The sequence below is a fragment of the Pan troglodytes genome, chromosome 13 (assembly GCF_028858775.2).
Source record: "Pan troglodytes isolate AG18354 chromosome 13, NHGRI_mPanTro3-v2.0_pri, whole genome shotgun sequence".
Classification (NCBI taxonomy): domain Eukaryota; kingdom Metazoa; phylum Chordata; class Mammalia; order Primates; family Hominidae; genus Pan; species Pan troglodytes.
Window position 1 is genome coordinate 116,334,767 of NC_072411.2, and position 19,385 is coordinate 116,354,151.

The window sequence follows — 19,385 nt, forward strand, 5'->3', positions numbered from 1 at the left end:
CACTCCAGCCTGGTTGACAGAGGGAGATTCTGCCTCAAAAAAAAAAAAAAAAAAAAAAAAAGAAAGAAAGAAAGAAAGAAAAAGAAGAAAAGAGAGTTATCATGAAAGTCTCCATATGTTGGTATCCTGAATTAGTGATCAAAATTGTTTTTAGGGCAATGGTCCTAGCAACAACATGGAGTGAGAAAAATAGAAAACTTTGATTATACGTCCTCAAATTCCCAAATATAAAATCATCTGTTACATCTTGCAAATGTGTCCTTTACATTGCCTTTAAAAATTTTTCCCCTACTGTTTATATTCCACTCCTCCCATTCTGGTTTAGTAGCTCATTACCTTTCCTTTGAACATCCAGACTACAAAGAGAACAATTCCAATCATGCCATTCACATAGTCATAAGCTGTGCAGGACACTTCACTGTCTACCACACTGAAGGTCAGTTATTCATCATGATGTTGAAGGCTTTTCACAGTGACATAGCTATCTAATTATCTGCTAATATGAAGTGGACATGGTCAGTGTCACAAACAGCACTTTTGCGTGATATTTATACGTGGCAGAAGCTTTTCCTCCCCTACATCTTTGATTTGTGTTTCTTTAATACCTTGAACACCATCTTCGCCCTCTGCCTTTTGAAAGCCTGTCCATCCTTAAAAATTGATTTTAAAATACATCTCCTTTTGAGATTAAAATTTTAAATTACTCCGAACATATGTGATTGTTTCTTTATGCTTTCATGAAACATTGTACTTTTTATATGTGACTTAAAAATTTATCTGATGCAGCCATCACACCACTTATTCTCATACAGTGTAAACTGCTGACAGTGACACTACATGACTCTGGCTTTCATTTTCTTTCATTTCATTTCAAAATATTGCCTTGCACAAAACTGTATTAATTAAGGTTGTTACCAATTCCAGAGGTTACTACTTGTCTTTTTCTTCGAAACTTCATAGTTCAAGATAACTATATGTTTAGTCATGATAATTTATTATGTACCAAGCAAGAAGTAAGCACCTTAAAAACTACCCTCAGTTGCTGATATGGTCTGGCTCCGTGTCCCCATGCAAATCTCATCATGAATTGTAATCCGAATTGTAATCCCCATGTGTTGGGGGAGGGACTTTATGGAGGTGATGAGATCATGGAGGCAGTCCCCCCGTGCTGTTCTCGTGATAGTGAGTGAGTTCTCATGAGATCTGATGGTTTTATAAGAGGCATTTCCTCCCTTATTCCCTCTCTTGCTGCCTTGTGAAGAGATGCCTTCCGCCGTGATTATGTTTCCTGAGGCCTCCCCAGCCATGTGGAACTATGAACAATTAAACCTCTTTCCTTTATAAATTACCCAGTCTCCAGCAGTTCTTTATAGAAGCATGAGAACAGACTAATACAGTTGCCTATATTTTTGATGTCTCCTCCCTACTCTACTGCCCCTAGAAAGCATTAAAAACAAGCAAATTGGATCAATCACATTTCAAACTTCATGCTCAGAAAGTGTCTTCAGGCACTATTGTACTGTATGAGAAAAAATAAAGTTACTTTCAGTGAAAGAATTGGCATTTTTAACTTTGCAATGCCAAATGAACAATATGATTTTGTTCTATTTTTTACTGCTCAACTCATTGATGTCAAGTAGTTACTACCAGATTCAAAGAGAGACACTTTACCTCAAACTGCAGTGTTTACACTTTCTTGTGATTTTTCATTCTTAGATTCTATTATGTGGTTTCTTCACTCCTTTACTCAGTTCTGTCTTGATATATCAGAGCCTCAGGCACTGTACTAATATATATCCTAAATATTTTTCTTGACTCCATTATATAAAGGCTCCCATTCTTGCAACAAAATGATAATGGTGAGAAATAAAGAGTTAAATGCAGATTTTTTTGCTATCTTAACTTTAAGGAAGCTATATAATAATGTAGAAAAAATGTACAGACACACATATAGTGACCAAATAAAAGTAAGGTGTTATTATGTAAAAAAGTGATGGATACCATTCAATTCTTCATTTTTTACCCCTACTTAACATGACAATAAACTATTAGCAAACATGGCAAATTGATTATGATATGGATTATGTTAATTCAGTCATTCAGCAAATATTTATTAAGTATTCATTATGTCCCAGGAAACTGTGCAAGTTCTTAAAGGTATATAGATAAGAATATATAGACATTTTTCTAAAAGATGTCACATGATAATAAATGTAAATCAGCAAAGGAAAGAGTGGAGGTGGGAAGAAATTGAGAAGTAATGTATGTTGGGAATTATAGGTGATTATTCTTAAGTACCAAAAAGAGACAGAAAGCCAGAGGAGATGAGAACCTAATTCCTATTCAACAGCAGGAATTAACCAGGGAATTAAAAGAAACTTCCAGTTATAAGCTTGAAAATGGGAGTCAAAAATTACAGCATAAGTAAAATTTAGTGTGCCAACCAGACACTGGGTGCTATAGACAAAAAAATGTCTAGACAAATCTTGCCCTTTTTTGGAAGCTGAATAAAAATAAAACACATATGGAGGCAATGAACAGGAAGAACATCTAGAAGATCTAGAAGAAAAATACTAAAAATAGTATTCTGCACAAATTAGAAAAGTAAATTAAAAAATAAATGATGCCATCAAGAATATCCAAAGGACATTTACTTTAAAAGACCTGATATGTAAACAGAAAAGTATGAAAAAATGCAGTGTGAAAAGGAAGAGGAATACAATTAAAAATAAATTGAAAGGTTATTAACTATGTAATAGCAGACCTGATACAACAGCAAAGGAATCGCTATGTGGAAGATTATTTTACAGACCTTTTCCAGGGAGTGGAGGAAGAGGATGGAAGCACTCACATTATGCAAAGGAACAAAAATGTTGGAAAAAAAATTAGATAAAAGATGGCAGTTATGGAAGTCTGTAAACAAAGAGCCATCACCGAGATGAATGGTATTCTGAAGAAAGTGCAACCATACCTATTCCCAATCTTACTTAACATCTGCATATGCAGTTTGAAAGAGCTCATCAGATACAGGTGAAAAAACCACACTGAAGCCTGTTCCACAAAGTTGGGCACCTGCCCCCAGCACTCACAGAACTACTTTATTCTAATAGATACATTCTAGAAGGACATTTTAATTGAAAGAATAAAGAAAAATGTACAAGCTTACAGGAAAAAAACTACATTAGCCATACTAAACAATAAACAATTCACTTCCAAAATATGAAAGGCCAGGGCACAACAAAGACAGATGCCTGACAAAATATCACTCAATATTTTTTGAAAGAATAATGTTCTAGAAAATTATAAATTAATAAAATTGAAAAATCAGAAAACAAGTAGAAAACTTGAATAGAACCATATCCTGGGGAAAAAAATTGTAACAGCTGAAAAGATCTAACCTCTAAAACAGATGCTGGGACCAGATGGCTTTATGAATGAGTCCTCTCACCCTTCAAGTGACCCAATAATGCCAATAATGTTTAAACTATTCCAGGATCTGAAAAATAGAAATATAGCCTGCTCACTGTATAAAGCTAGTATAACAATGATACTAAAATATGGGAAAGAAAATGAAAGAAGTAAAAATGGCAGACCAATTTTACTTTGGTATATAGATGTAAAAATAATATAATATTTGCAAACAAATCCAGCAGTATATTGAAATAACATCAGAATCAAGTATATTAAAGAATAACTAATAGATTCAAAATAGAGAATATATTAATATGCTCTGTATCTATTCCATTCCCACCTTCTCAAACACTTCGACTGTAGAGTCCTTTATGGCAGAGTGGGACAGAGGTTGTTTTTTGGGGCACTGCTGGGTCTTCTGTGCCTATCCCAGTATCTTGCCAAAGTAATCAATAAACCTCTAAGTATGTGGAAAATTGAATAGAGAGATTGTTGGAGGCTGAGGGGAGGCATTTGTAATAGATACAAGTAAAATTTAGCAAATTAAAAATTGATAAATTTCCTCAACAGGGTATTTTTACATTATGTACCAAAAGCCTGAGAAATTCACAATTTCTGAGCTAGTAACCCGTCTTCTGAGAATTTATTCTCAAGAAATAGTAAAGATCATATACAAACATTTTCATCATTCTCCTTGTTTATTATACAAGATTTTCCCCTGACTTTCCTTTAAATGATGCAGGTTTTCACAATACATGCTTAGGACCTTTCTCTACAGTGTTTCTAAGCCTCTTTATCCTGGCTCATAGTTTAAATTACCATCTCTCACTGATGATCTACAAATTTTGTCTCTCATTCTAACCTATCTTCCAAGTCCAGAACACTATATGTAACAACATTTTTAGCATCCTCCCGCCCCCTTGGTTGTTTCAAAGACATCTTAGCACAGTATTTACAATATTGAATTTATGATCTTCTCTCCCAAAGTTTGCCATTCTCTGAGGTTCTCTAAGAAATTCCATCCAGTTCTTCAAATTTAGAAGTCATCACTAAAATTTCAATCCATGACCCTCCCTAAATCCATCCATAAATCCCTTTACCATATTTTATTGATATAATATTCTAAATGTTTACTAAATGTCAACTTCTCTTTAAGACCTCTACTACTTCTATCCAATGTCAAGTTAATGAGTGTCTGCTCCCTGGGCAACTAACTAGACTCTGTACACATATGCCTGCCATTCTAATACACTGTTTACACTGCTATCCTAGAGATTCAATTTTTTAATGAGGAATATATTCATTGATAACATATCTATACACAGGAATAAGCTTGTACAAATAATAAAATACGCATCTATATACAAATCAATAAAAGCTTTTGCAAAAGAGCTATATGGAGATATGAAGTGTGCTGATGGTGATAAAGGAGAATGAACAAAGGGAAAGAAGTGGAAGAGGAAGATAAAGATGAAGACGAAGAAAAAAAGAAGAATGATAATAAGAACAAGTATAAGAAAGACTTTTAAAATAAAATAATTATCTACAAATAATTTTAAACACCAAAAAAGATGAAAGAACAGCAATATTCAATTTCTTTGCAAACTCTGAGAAGCTCAACAAGTCTTTCAAAAGCAACCACTACCGGAAAATAGACTGTGACGATCAGATGTAGTGCCTCAGAGAGAAGCACTTTCACTGTATTTCATTAATACGTCTCAATCACAGTGTCAAGGGTCAAAGAAAGAAAGAGTAAAATATGAACTGGTCCAAGCAGAAGATAGAACCAATAAACCAACCAAATAAAATAATGGGCTATTGTGACATGGATTTAGCACCAGCTGTTGCTTGTATATAAAATATTCCCCTCAACCCCAATTTTCTTTGCATACTTTATTCCTTCTTCTTCAGATCTCAGCTCAAATATAATTTTCTTACTAAAGCTTTGCATGAGTTCCAAACCCCATGTAACATTGTTTCGAATATCCTGATTTTACTTTCTTAGTGTTTATCACAGTGATTATTTGCAGACATTTTATTAAAGTCTGTTTCTTCCTCATTAGTCTTTGCATCCTTTGAGAGTGAAAATATATACTCATATAAACACAGGGCCTATAGAGTGCCTTAAAGGCATTCTATAAATATCTGTTGATGAGATTAATAAACAAAAAATGAGAACAAATAAATGAACAATCCAAAATCTCGCCATACTGGATTATTACTTTTAGTTTAGTTTCTGAGTTTAAGTCTGTCTTGAGGTCATAAAATGTTGGCTACAATTAAATGTTTCATGTGTGATAAAAATAGACAAAGGAAATCTGTGATACATAAAAACAAAATCCAAGTTTCTCCCTCTATTCCCTACTTCAATCCCACTGAGCTAACCAGTGCTAATTAACAACATGTGTATAAATTCTTCCATTCCTTTTTCCTTGTTCATAATAATAATAATAGCTGATATTTATTGAGTACTTATTATATCCCAAGATTTGTTCTAAGCATTTTACATTATTATTTCATTTATTTCTCAAAAATCTGTAATAAAACTACTAATACTACTCCATTTTGCAGATGGAAACACTGAAGTATGAAGATATTTAGCAACTTACCAAGCTGGGAAAGTCACACAGCTGGTCAGAAACAGAGCCAGTATTCAAATAAATACTCAGATGATTTGGCACCAGAGTCCTCTGTGACTTTATGCTGGGTCTTTCTCAATGTACACACTAACTTGCTGTATATACCTGCGTAACAATGTACTGAGGAGCATTCAATCAGTAATGTGTTTGCAAAGCTGTTAGAACCATGCCTGGCATATAGTAAACACTTATTCAGTATATGCAATTATTGCTATAATGTTTATTTGTTTTAATGAGATATAATCTTGCTATACATTAGTCTATAACTTGTTTGTATTACTTAGCATAAGTATTGTATATTCTCTCTTGTTTTCTAATTTACTTATGCATTTAAATATGTCTGTACACACATAGAAATCATTTTACATAAATAGGTTCCTGTATGCTTAGAATCTCCTGTTTCCTACAATTCCTATCTTCTTCCCTTTATCCACTCTAAGGAACATATTAACAACCTGATCATAATGTGTTTTATGAAATATTATTATTAATACAACTGTACCTCCAAATTCAACAGAAAAGAAAAAACATTTCCAAGAACAACAGCAAAAATCCCACAAACACACTTGCAGACAAGGTCCTTTGGTCATTGTACAATACAATACCTACTTCTGTGCATTTGGCTTTTCTTGTTCAAATGTATCTGATAGAAATAACTCAAAATCAATCAATAGGATTCTATTTTATTATTTTATTGACTATGTAGTAGGCAAAGGAGTAAGAGTTTATGTCAAAATTATTTTCTTGATGAGCAGTCACTTCATTTCCAGGTTTTTGCCACCATAAATGGTGCTGCAAAAACATACTCAGATATAAATTTACACATGCTGCTTTTATTGCAAGGTTAAGGAACACATCATTTTAAATGTTAATAGATGTTACCAAATTGCTTTTCCAAAAGGCTGTAACGATTCACATTTCTACCATGAGTAAATGAAAGTACTCTATTCCCCACATGACTTCCAACAGCAGGTGAATTGGTAGTTGTCACTTTATTTTGCATTTCACTGACTAGTGAGTTTGAAAATCTTTTCATACATTTATTGTCCATTTATATTTCCTTTTATGTGAATGGCCTATTCATATCCTTTGTCTGTGTTACTATGACTATATATATATATATACACACATATATATACATATATATACATATATATACATATATATACATATATATGCACATATATATACATATATATATATATATGGCCCTTTATCTGTTTATCTGTCATCTGCATTGCAAAATTTTTAACAAATCAAATTTTTTCCTGTTACCTTATTTATTGTATCTTTTGCCATGGAAAAGCTTTATTTAAAATTTTGATAATTAATTTATTCATATTTTATACTTCTGCTAATTATTAACTTATTGCCTGTCAGCTTCATACCCAACCTTCTAAACTCAGCTCTGTGATCCTGGGGCTGAAATTGCAATTTCCATTTCTGTTTACCAGTAGGGTCCGTGTTGAGCTCTGGCCACAGTGGGAACTAAGGGAGATGGCAAGGCTGGAGGAGGAAGCCAGGACCTGGCCTTTTCTATGTACTCCTTGTCTACTTCCTGTGTGCCTCCGGAGGACTCTTGTGCCTTGATTCTTCATCCCAGCAGCTCTTTTTATGGCAGCAGCTAAATCAATTTCAATTTTTGCCAAACTCATAGAACCATTCTCATTGCACCCTCTTCAGAGACACTAACAGCACCTGAGGAGCACCTCATTTTAGAGGTTTGAGTTTAAGCCCTTCATCTAAGTCTTTTAAGATTTAATAACTCAAACTTTTATTTGGCCCCTCTTCCCTAGGTATTGTAGTTGCTTGGTACAGTTACCACCTCTCTGATCCTTTAGTTCTCTCTTTTAACACTTTCACCTACCTAGTTAGTAATTTTATATATATAATAGTTGTATCTTAAATTATGTGTTTTGGAATAAATGATGTGGTTTCTCTTCAACAGTGATATAATAATTCATAAATTAAGTTGGGTTATTTGTATTTTCTTAGGAAGTAATCTATTTGCTCTGGATTTTCAACTTTATTGCCATAGTAATGCTTGTATTTTCTTATTTTATATGCTATTCCTTCTATACATTTTATTTAATCTCTTCTATCATTCTAATGTGTATATATATATATATTTCACTTGATTAAAATAACTGGATTATCTATATTATTGGTTTTGTGGGTGCATATGTATATATATGTGTGTGTATGTATATGTGTATGTTGTGTGTCCATGTATGTGTATGTATCTTTGTGTGTATGTGATTGTGTACTCGTGCACGTGTGTCTATGGGTTGATGTTTGTGTATGTATATGTGTGGGGTTTTTTTTACAGCCATATAGCACGGCATAATGATAAAAACATTTTGTAGTTGTTAAGAGAGTATAGCTATTAACTTAATGCTCTAGTGCAGAATTCACGAAACTTTTTCTATAAAAGGCTAGTTTTGCAGGCCTATAGTCTTTGTCTCAACAAATTAACTCTGCGATTGTAATACCAAAGCATCCATAAACAATATATAAATGGCATGCTCTGGGGTCACTCTCTATTTGAATCTTTGCCCTCTATCCCATGACTTTGCCCAACTAACTTACCTTTTAGTGTCTATATCTCATCTTAAATATCACCTTCACTAGGAGCATTCCATGTTTCTCTACTGGATCCTTATTATTTAAGGTGTGGTCTGTGCACAAGGAACGACCATATCACCTGGGAGCTTATGAGAAATTCAGAATCTTGGGCTCCATGCAGTAGTGTGTCGGAGTTGGTTCACACTGATTTGTGAAAGCAGAATACGCACAACTCTTCCCAAATCAGAGTTCAGTGACATTGAGTTGGTAGCTTGAAATTGTCCACGGAGGGAATATTTATACCATGGCAGTTTGCAAATGCTACAAATGAGAGTGTTTTATTGAAGAAAACAAAAAATCCTTGTTTCTTGCAGAGCATTGGCTTACCCCAGACCTACTGAATTGGAATCTGCATTTTAATAAGATCTCCAGGACATTTATACTAATATTAACATTAAAATTTGAGAAGCACTGCAGTAGATCATTTTTTCCCAAAGTACATGTTAGAATCACATGGCATGCTAATTAAAATGCAAAGTCCTGAAACTCATGTGTACATAGATTCAGAACCTCTTTAAGTGGAGCCTCAGAAATCCTTTTTCTGTAAAAATATGCGTTATAAACAAGCTTTCTGCTTGGTTCTTAGGCACCCTAAAATTTGACAATTATTGTTCTACAATATCTGTGCCCAGGGCATGCTTTGTGTTCTAATTTATAATAGAGCAGAACTGTAGAATCATAAAGAATTATTCCCAGGCCTTGAGACCTACTCACAGAACTTACACAATTTGTATGGCTGAATTTTGGAATTATTATGGACTAATGACCCTTTTATGCCTTCATTTTCCTCCTTTTAGAACAGGAATGTATACACTGGTTATTCTGTGCCTGCCCAACAATGTATATTTGGTAATATGGGGTAGATGATTTGTCTATTTTAGTTTCACAGGTCTACAGAGAGAGAGGAATGGAATTTAAGGAGCTACACTTAAACTACGTCCCAGGTGCATCATCCACACCTGGATCTAATTAGGTAGCAGGTTTCTGGACGTCAGATCGTTGCCAATTGGATGAAACTTTTGAGAGGACTTGGGGAGGGGCTGCATGTGGGAGGACTGCTTAAGGACTTTCTAAGTTCCCTCATTTGCTTAATGATGGTTTCAGAATCATCAGGGTTGGAGTGTGGGGAGGATGATGAGGTGGAAGGAACTCAAAAGTTCGTAGCACGTTGGAAATCTAGTTCAGCACTTTGTAAAATAACCATATTTTTAAAGCCAACCCCCTTCATGGCGTTTATCAAAGTCCCTACATTGCTGGGGATCTCACATGTGTAATTCACCTCTTGACAGTTGTGTGTTTCTCTGGCCGGTTGTTTTTTATCTTTATTCCCTAGCTCATCACATATAACAGAGAAAGCAGACACACACAGGAACCCCCCCAGAAACCTTTTCTCCAGTTCAACTACTAACCCTTTCATATGCTCCACATGGAAAAAGAGCTTCAAATTAATCACACGTGTCTATCATACACGGTGACTGGTGTTCACTTTGGAGTGTGGACTCTATTGTTGTCAGGCTTAGCTCAAACTTTGGATTTAAATATGCTATTAACTCTAGTAGTGTATTTGACACTTAGTTAATTTTAAGGAAATATTTGTTGAGCAAAGGAAAGCCACCCATTATAAAACTGAGAATATTTTATATTTCAGGGTTTTTCCTTTCTGAATATGTGTTTTCATCCTATTCTACCAATGATCTTAAAAATTCATGTATTATAGAAGAAAATGAAAACTTGTATTGGCTTCATAATTTGGGAAGTAAATACTATCATCATATAAAATATAGATCCGATCCTTAATGTGCATAAAGTTTCAGTTATGCAAGATGAAAAAGTTTTGGAGATCTGTTGTACAACATTGTATTTATGGTAAACAATATACAGTAGAGTTAAACATTTGTTAAGATAGTACATCTCTTGTGCTTTTTAACCACAATAAAATATTTACAACCCCTCAGAAACCTTGGAAAAACGACTGTTTCCATGGGAGAAAATAAAACCCTATTAAAAATAATAATAGTATATATATCCTAAAGCAGGCAGTAAAGTCAATAATAATGTAAAAAAATTTTCTGAATTTGGGAAAATTGAATTATAGAATGTAATGGTGAGAATAATTAATTGAATATATAATAGAAAAAGAAGTATTTAAATTTTGACTCTATTTGCTCTGAGATTTCATTTTTATTCCCTTTGGCTTATCAGGGGCAAGTGAGATTGACTCTGAACTTTAATATTTATTTGTATTGGTATATTAGTGTTTCCCTCTGCCATTATACTATATTTCCTTTACATTATTTCCAGTGAATTTTATGATGCTGGTAGTTTTACATAGAGAGGTTGGTTTTTTTAATGCAAAAAAAAATGTAGAAGTTTTTTCAAGGAAAATGTAATTCTGCCAAGTACTTTGGTTCATTTGATGCTGCCTGTTTAACTCTGTTCCGCTCAATCACTGTGTTGGACATATTGTGACAAAGGCTCATTTTCATCAAAAGGAATCCCCAGAGGGTTTGCTGCTTCAGTGAAAGGGAATTCATTAAATATAGTCTAATGTAAGGTGATTGGAATATATATATTCCAATACACATATGTATATAATTGCATTTTAGTCAGTTCTTATGCTACTGGGAGCATTTTTTTAAACACTCACTTCTAAATGAAGAATGCTGCATGAAAGCTTTTTCTCTTTCTGAAAAACAGCTGGTTTCTTCAGCAATTCAACCTAGAACAAAGAAATAAAAAATACTACGTGCTAAAGCAGATCCGCAGTAAAAATTTTGTAGAGGCAAGGCAAAGTAACATTAATAAATGAAGCTAATTAGGCTTGATTTGCATATTTAACTCATCTTAATTACACAAGGATTCAGCAAACATTTTAAAAGCTGCAATCAATCTTTCACAGATATGGTTAGTTATTTACATGAAATAACAAAAACTAGGAGCTTTGTTAATGATTAATCTGTTTCTAATTTATATGCCAGTGAGATCATTTCAGTATTAATAATGGAATATATTTTTTAACAACCTGTAAACCCATAAGGTTAAAATTCCAAAGAATTTTTTCACAAATATGTTTTTAAGAATTTCCAGAATATATGAAATGTTATATAAATTGCTCTATTGTATTAAAATGTTTTACCTTGTTCAAATAAAAAAAGATCTTTATAAAATTCTTCTGACATTAATTTTTAAACTTGAAAACTAAGGTAGTAGCCATAATAGAGACAAGCAGAATATAGTAGGTGATAAGTAGGAGAATTTTTTCTTGCAGCTGGCATAAACTTTAATTCTGCTCACCCTTGGATACAATTTGCTTTCTCATCTTTAATAGTACTTTTGACTGGTCACAGAATTTGAAATTAAATAGGGGGCATAATGACACAATATGATTCTTTTTAATTTCAGTGTTTTATTTAGAGAAATTATTTTGTAAAAATTTACGCAGGAATGCTGTCTCTGTGTTGTGATGTGAGGGGCTGGCAGGTGCACTTGGAGTGGCTAAGTACAGAAGGTTCTGTGGACAAGAACGCAACAGTGCACAAAACTTTATGCTGTGCAGCTGTCAGATGGTTGTGACATTCCATTATTAGGGCTCCATTTCTTAGATTTTTCTCTCCATGAGTGTCCTTTTATAACATCGAAAATCTTGACCCTTTTGCTTAAATTACCTTGAAAGGGTGGAGGTCATGTGGTTAGGAAAGGACAGCTGGTGAAGGGTGCATTTACCAAACTTGCAATGTGTGTGTGTGTGCATGTGTGTGCATTAGTTTAAAAATATGTATTAAATGTTTCCCACGTGCTAATTCATCGTTGTGGTTACAATTATGAAGTGATAAAGACGGTACACTAAATGTCATCTCTGCTATCATAGAGCTTGCAATCTGCATATTATGACTATGTAATTGTTAACATTTATTGAGTACTTGCTTTGTCACGGGCAGCAATCAAAGCACTTTACACCAATTCACTTGTTAAATCCCCAAAATGGCACTATCATGTAGATACTATATTATTTCTATTTTACAGATGAGAAAACTGAGGCTTAGAGTGTTCCAAGGGCACAGTAAGCAGCAAAGCCCAAATTCAGACCCAAGTAGTTTCGCTCCAGACACTGTGCTTTTAATCATTACATTGTATGCTTGTATGATATCCAAGTCTGTTTAGATATGTATTCAAATATGTAAAATATACAACTTTTCATTTTGAGACTGCATATAAGCCCAAAATATATTCATGCAATATATGTACAATACAATAAATAATATAAAATAATGTCACAGTTTACCTTTTGCAACCAGTTAATGTTCTAATGGCTATTGTATTCCTAAGACATTTTATGAGTAGTAGAATAAAGATATCTGTAGCTCTTTGCAAGGGGTTGAATTGTGTCCCCTTAAATCCATATGTTGATGTCTTAATCCTCAGTATCTTGGAAGGTGACTGTATTTGGAGATAAGGTCTATAAAGAGATAATTAAAATTAAATGAAGTCATCAGGTTGGGCCCAAATGCAATATGACTGGTGTCCTCATAAAGAGATTAGGACACAGATAGACACAGATGAAAGGCCATATGAACATATAGGGGGATGACAGCCATCTACAAGCCAAGTGGAAGGACTCATAATGAAGCCAACCCTGCCTACACTTGGAGCTTGGATTTCTAGCCTCTACAACTGTGAAGAAATAAATCTCTTTCGTTTAAGCCACCCAGTCTGTGCCACTTTGTTATGGTAGCTTTAGCAAACTAGTATAAACTTAATTGTGTCTAAGGATGAGAACACCACTCAATATCTGAAACCAAAAAGCCGAATGTATAATACACTTAAGTGTGGAAGAATTATACTGGTCAGAGTTACCCATTGAGCAAATCCAATTGCTGATTTTATATCCAGTTTTTGTGAAGAGTTTACTTTGGATTGTGCTGGTTACAGAGGCAGGAGTTGGTTGAAGTCAGTTTTAGAAAAGTAGCTTGTATTGGTCAATGAGACTTTTTTTTGCTAGTTACAGAAGTAGAAAAAAGTTGATAATAGCATTAGAAACATGTTCACTGTAGTGAATCCTGAACCAGTTGGCTGACTTTCAAGTCGTGTCTGTTGTTATTTGACTTTTACAGGTGTGCTCACTGAAGTTACTTGTCATTGATTAATTAGATAGGTTTAAAACCCACTCTGATTGTTTACTTGTAAGCAGGGCTGTAGAACTGTTGCTAATTGATTAGATGAGTTTATAACTAGTTCTGGTGCTTGTGAGCATGGATAGAGAACACTGAGTCTTTTCCTGGGAGAGTGGTGACTTTTAAAATTCTCAGCAGCCAACAAAAATTAATAGGTATAACAAGGAATAGAGAAAAAGCTACAAATTAATCTATAAATAACAATATCCCTTACTTGTGTAGGCATTATGTTAATCGCTTTACATAAATTTCTCTCACTGTAAATGGAGATTTAAAATATTACTAATTTCCTATGGTAGAGATGAAAAGAATTGCTATATGCAAAGTACTTAGTAAAGTGTTTATACGAATAAGAGATAGTATCAATAATTTTCCAATAAGCTGAGTTTTAAACTCTGCAACTTCACTCAAATATCACATTCTTAACCACCACAATAATAATAAAATGCATATATATTATGGTTTCATTTATATGAACTAAGGTAGATACATGAGACAGTGAGGAAAGGGGATTGTATATGTATGGAATAGTCCATGAAATATACAACAAACATGATTTATGGTAGTTGCCTCTGGAGGTGGCCTAAAATGGGAGACTAACTTTTCATTGGAGAGTGTTTTGTAATATTTGACTTTACAACCATATTTTTATATTTCCTTTCTCAATAAAATATAGTTAATAAAAATTGTAGGGATGTTTTTACTAAGAAGGGCATGAGAGAATGTTTTGGAATGCTGGAAACATTTCATATCGCAATCTGAATAACAATTACACAGATATATACACAGATAAAAATGTATTGAGGTAAGCCCCTAAGATTTATGCATTTTAGTGTATGTAAATTATATGTCACTGATATGGTTTGGCTCTGAGTCTCCACCCAAATCTCATCTCAAATTACAATCCTCATAATCCCCATGTGTCGAGGGGAGACCTGGTGGAAGGTGATTGGATCGTGGGGGCAGTGTCCCCCATGCTGTTCTCATGATAGTGAGTGAGTTATCATGAGATCTGATGGTTTTATAAGCATCTGGCCTTTTCCCTGCTTGCACTTCTCTCTTGGCCTGCTGCCATGTAAGACATGCCTGCTTCCCCTTCTGCCATGATTGTAAGTTTCCTGAGGCTTCCCCAGGAAAATTAAACCTCTTTTCTCTATAAATTACCCAGTCTCAGGTATTGCTTTATAGCAGTGTGAAAATGGACTAATACAATCACTAATATAAAAATTGATTTAACATATCAAAAAGGCATTTTTTTTGTTTTCTCTGACATTTAATTTATTTCATTTGTTTAACTTTTAGGTTCAGGGGTACATGTGCAGGTTTATTATATAGGTAAATTGCATGTCACAGGGATTTGGTGTACAGATTATTTCATCACCCACGTAATACGCATAGTACCTGATAAGTAGTTTTTCAATACTCGTCTTTCTCCCACCTTCCACCCTCATGTGGGCCCTGATGTCTTTTGTTCCCTTCTTTGGGTCTATGTGTACTCAATGTTTACCTCCCACTTAAATACCAAAACATGTGGTATTTCGTTTTCTGTTCCTTGTTGCTATGTTAGTTCACTTAAGATAATGACCTCCAGCTCTATCCATGGTCCCGTAAAGGACATGATCTCATTCTTTTTTATGCCTGAATAGTATTCATGGTGTATATGTAGCACTTTTTTTCTTCATCCAGTCTACCATTGATGGGAATTTAGATGGATTTCATGTCATTGCTATTATTAATAGTGCTGCAGTGAACATATGGGTGCATGTGTCTTCATGGTAGAAAGGCATTTTAAAATCTAGCCTTGGAGGAAAAAAAATGAGTCAAGTGGACTCACTTCATATTTTTGTCTTAAAATTTTTTCAAAAGAATATGGAATTCATTGATTAAGTAAGTCATTATAATGAGAAAGGAAATTCATAAGCATTAGCACTTTAATGATTTTAGTGATAATGTGCTTGGCTACTTATTTTATGATTTAATTTTGGCCTAATTTTTAAGAGTTTTAAAGGTTTTTTGTCTTAAATATGACTTTTGATGAGTATTATTTAATTTTTTTTTCAAATTTTCACATGACACTATTGACACTAAAAAGACTTTTACTATTTTGAGGGAACAAGCTTAATCTTTATACATAGGGTTCACGGTCAGTCAGGCTAAGCTAGCTTGTGTTACGGTAAAAAACAACCTCCAATTCTCACAACATGTGTGTCTTGCTTCAGTTCTGTGTCCTTCATGGGTTGGAAGATGGGTGTGGGGGATTCCTGCTGGTCTTCCCAGGGATCCAGGTGGATCTCTCAGCCATGACCTTGAATGTTATTTGTTTCTGCCAGAGGGAAAAGGGACTCCTGGAGGGCATTTGCACCTATCATTAACAGCTGAAAATGCGAAGTTGGGAAGAGCCTGAGAGGAGTATTCTATGTCATTTCCATTCACCACTCTTAAGCCAGAACTCATTACATGGTCTCTCATAAGCCCATGGAGGGTTAGGAGGTGTGTATCTACCCAGAAAGGAGGAATATTGGAAAGATTTGGCAAACAGCCTCACTCACTCCATCTTCTTGCACATAAAGGGCTAGGGGACTTTGGAATCAGGCAAAACTGGATTAGTGTCATGACTCTGCCACTTTTTATTTGTGGGTTAGATGCCACTGTTTTCATCTCTAGAATGTGAATTACAATAGTACCTATCTCCTAGCATTGCTGTGAGGATTAAATATGATAACAACTGTAAAACATTTAGCATAATGCTTTAGGTATGTAATAAACACTGGATGAATGTAAAGCTGCATCCTCCACCTGGAATCACCATTTCCCTATAGTTGTTTAAAATGTTAATAGGCAGTGGAAAAGTCAATGGGTGAATATGCTCCCGGGTTAGAACTACACTGAAGCAAAGGTGTTGGGGAATAAGAAAGTGCACGCATTTCATGTCATGACTGATCAGAATGAAAATAAATATTGAGAAGACTAAGCTATTTGTCCAATAATAAAGCATATCTGGTGAGGGTGTTTTTTTTTGTTTTTTTTTTTTTTGCAATTTCATTTATAATCTCCATGTAAGTGTGCTTACTTTTTCATTCAATAACTGTATCGTATCTTACCAGAGCTGTCTTAGGCCTTGGGGATGAGAAGACGGAGGAGTGGATGAGTTTCTCTTGTGGAGCATAATTTTAGAGGCAGGAGACTATAATAAATAAGGAGAAAAATTCATGAAGTAATTTTGTTAATGAGGAGTGATATGAAGGAAACAAAATGGGGTGACCTATTTGTCAAGTATTGGCATCTGTGAATATAATTGAACCCTGAAATATCAGGGATGTGACACAGTGGAAGCTCAGTTCTCATTCATGGACTACCCAATTGTAAGGTCCCGAATGGCGGCTTTTCTCTCTGTGGTGGTTGAGAAACCCAGGTTCCTTCCAGTTTATGCTGCCTCATCATCTAGAGGCCTTCTGCGTATAGCCTGCAAAGAACGGAAAATCAGGAGTTTGGCAGATTATGGTGGATATTTTCTAAGGGCCAGGCCTATGTTGGACTTACTTCACAACTGTCTGTGTTAGCAATGGAAGAGATCCGAGTTACCCTGATTTACCGACGGCAAATCCGTAGGTGTCTGGAGCAACTTCAGCCTTTGCCTGCTCAGAAGAAAGAATTCGACTGAGGGGCGTAAGGCAGAAAAAGAGACCGAGGCAAGTTCCAGAACAGGAAGAGGAGTTTATTTTAAAAGGCTTTAGAATAGGAAAGAAAGGAAAATTCGTTTGGAAGAGACCTAAGCGGGCTCATGAAGGATCAAGGGAGAAAAGGGAGCAAAAAAAGGGAGGCCTTTAACCTTGTTGCTAGGACTTCATGGGCTTGCCTCTTTCCCATGATTCTTCTCGTAGGGTGGGCTTCTCGCATGCACAGTGTTTTCCTTACCCTTTGGAATTGAGCACAGGCAAGCAGTGTGTTTAGGGAGGTATATGCATGCCCATCTGAGGATTTTTCCTTTCTCCAGTGGCATGTGCCCCCCAGAATGTCATACTTCACCGTTTTGTCTCTTAACACACATGCCCAAGAAGCTGCTTCTCCCTGGGGCCTACATTCAATTAACACTTTAATGTTCACAAGCGTGGACCATCAGGAGATTGTCTCTCTCTGGCTAATAGATTAAATATCATTTTTAGAGAGGCAATATTGTGGAACCATCACCCAACATTTCAGTGGGTGATGGGAGAGGCTTCTCCTGCCCAGCTCTTGCCTAACTACCTGTAGCACCTGCATTTCACTGAGCAGAACTCAGTCACATGGCCACACCTGACCTCTAGTCTGGCTGTGTGCCCAAGAGGAAAAATAAAAGTGTTTCATGAAACAGTTTCTGCTACTCTAATGACTGGTTGTAAGAGAGATGTCAGGAAATTAGATCTCAGACGCATGAAAAAGGTTGTGTTTGAGTTGAAAGCAGCATGGGAAGGATAAGGACATGTGTATATCTAGATGAGAACATCTGCAATAAATGAAACAGAAAGCACAAAGGCGGGAGCGTTCCAGGCAGTTAGAAAACAGGAAGGCCAGTGTGACAGCTGTATGTTCTTATATATAACTGTACTTAGAGTTATTATCCTGACAGTACAAAGGAGGTGTCTGGATCAGATATCAAACCATTTACTCACAGAGAAGACTGTTTATTTTCTATTCCTCAATTCCTTATGTAGGGGGCAGGGAGGGCTGGGTGAGAATCAGGTGTACCTTGTGGGTACAGAAGGAAAGGCGTTATGTACCACGAGAAAGGAAACCCCAAACCATGAAACTCAATTTTCTTTCTTCCCTCTGGGGAGTGGGGGTTGGAGGTAGAGAGGCAAACAGAGACAGAGAGAGAGACAGTGAGAAAGGGAGGGAGAGAGAGAGAACATTAAAGAAAGCTTTGCTCTGAAATCTAAACAAATCTTCCCAAAAAGAAGGAAAGCATCGGTTTGCAATCCTTGGATGTGAAAGAATGCCTCAGGGTGAGATGTCCCTGTATCTCCCCAGGGGTCTCTATCTTTAGGGTTGCTATTCAGTCATTCTTTAACTCAGGTGCCAGAACTCTGCCTAGAAAGCCCTGACCATGAAGAAATATGAAAATATTCGAGGAACACAGTGAAAAGGAAGAGTGGTAAAGGATGAGGTCAGTTACAGAGACAAGAGCCGAACAATATAGGGCCTTAAGACACAGGCAGAGAGTTTGGAATTCTTTGAGTGCAGTGATAATTTTTTGGTTGGCTGTATGCAGGAGTGTGACATGGTCTGATTCAGCTTTTGTTGGTTGCTCTAGTGGCGGTGAAGGGGATGACTGGGAGTGGGGTGGAGTGGGAGAAGGAGGCTCCTGCCGTAGTCAGGGTCTGTAGGATGATGGCCTGCCCCCAGAGTGGTGATAGTGGCAAGGGATGGAGCTGGGCAGAGTAGGGCTATATTTTGAAGAAAGACTTGTAGTAGATAAGGGTTGGGGCTGGAGTGGGGGAAGAAAAAGAGGTATTCTTATTCCCAGGTTTTTGGTTGCCTTGGTTTGTTTGTTTGAGCAGCT

The 19,385-nt window shown here is 35.6% G+C and overlaps 1 protein-coding gene across 8 annotated transcripts in view; it reads left to right on the plus strand.

Annotated features, from left to right (window-relative positions):
- Nucleotides 1-19,385, plus strand: part of SPAG16 (sperm associated antigen 16) — a 1,140,172-nt gene that overhangs the window by 809,137 nt on the left and 311,650 nt on the right. The window contains exon 14 of one of the 8 annotated variants that reach the window (XM_063790733.1): nt 5,983-6,556. The exons of the other annotated variants lie outside the window; for them this stretch is intronic. Within the exon in view, the coding sequence (XP_063646803.1) occupies nt 5,983-6,012 (30 nt within the window). The 3' untranslated portion in view covers nt 6,013-6,556. Of the gene's footprint in view, nt 1-5,982; nt 6,557-19,385 lie in introns of those variants that run through there. 8 annotated transcript variants of the gene reach the window in all.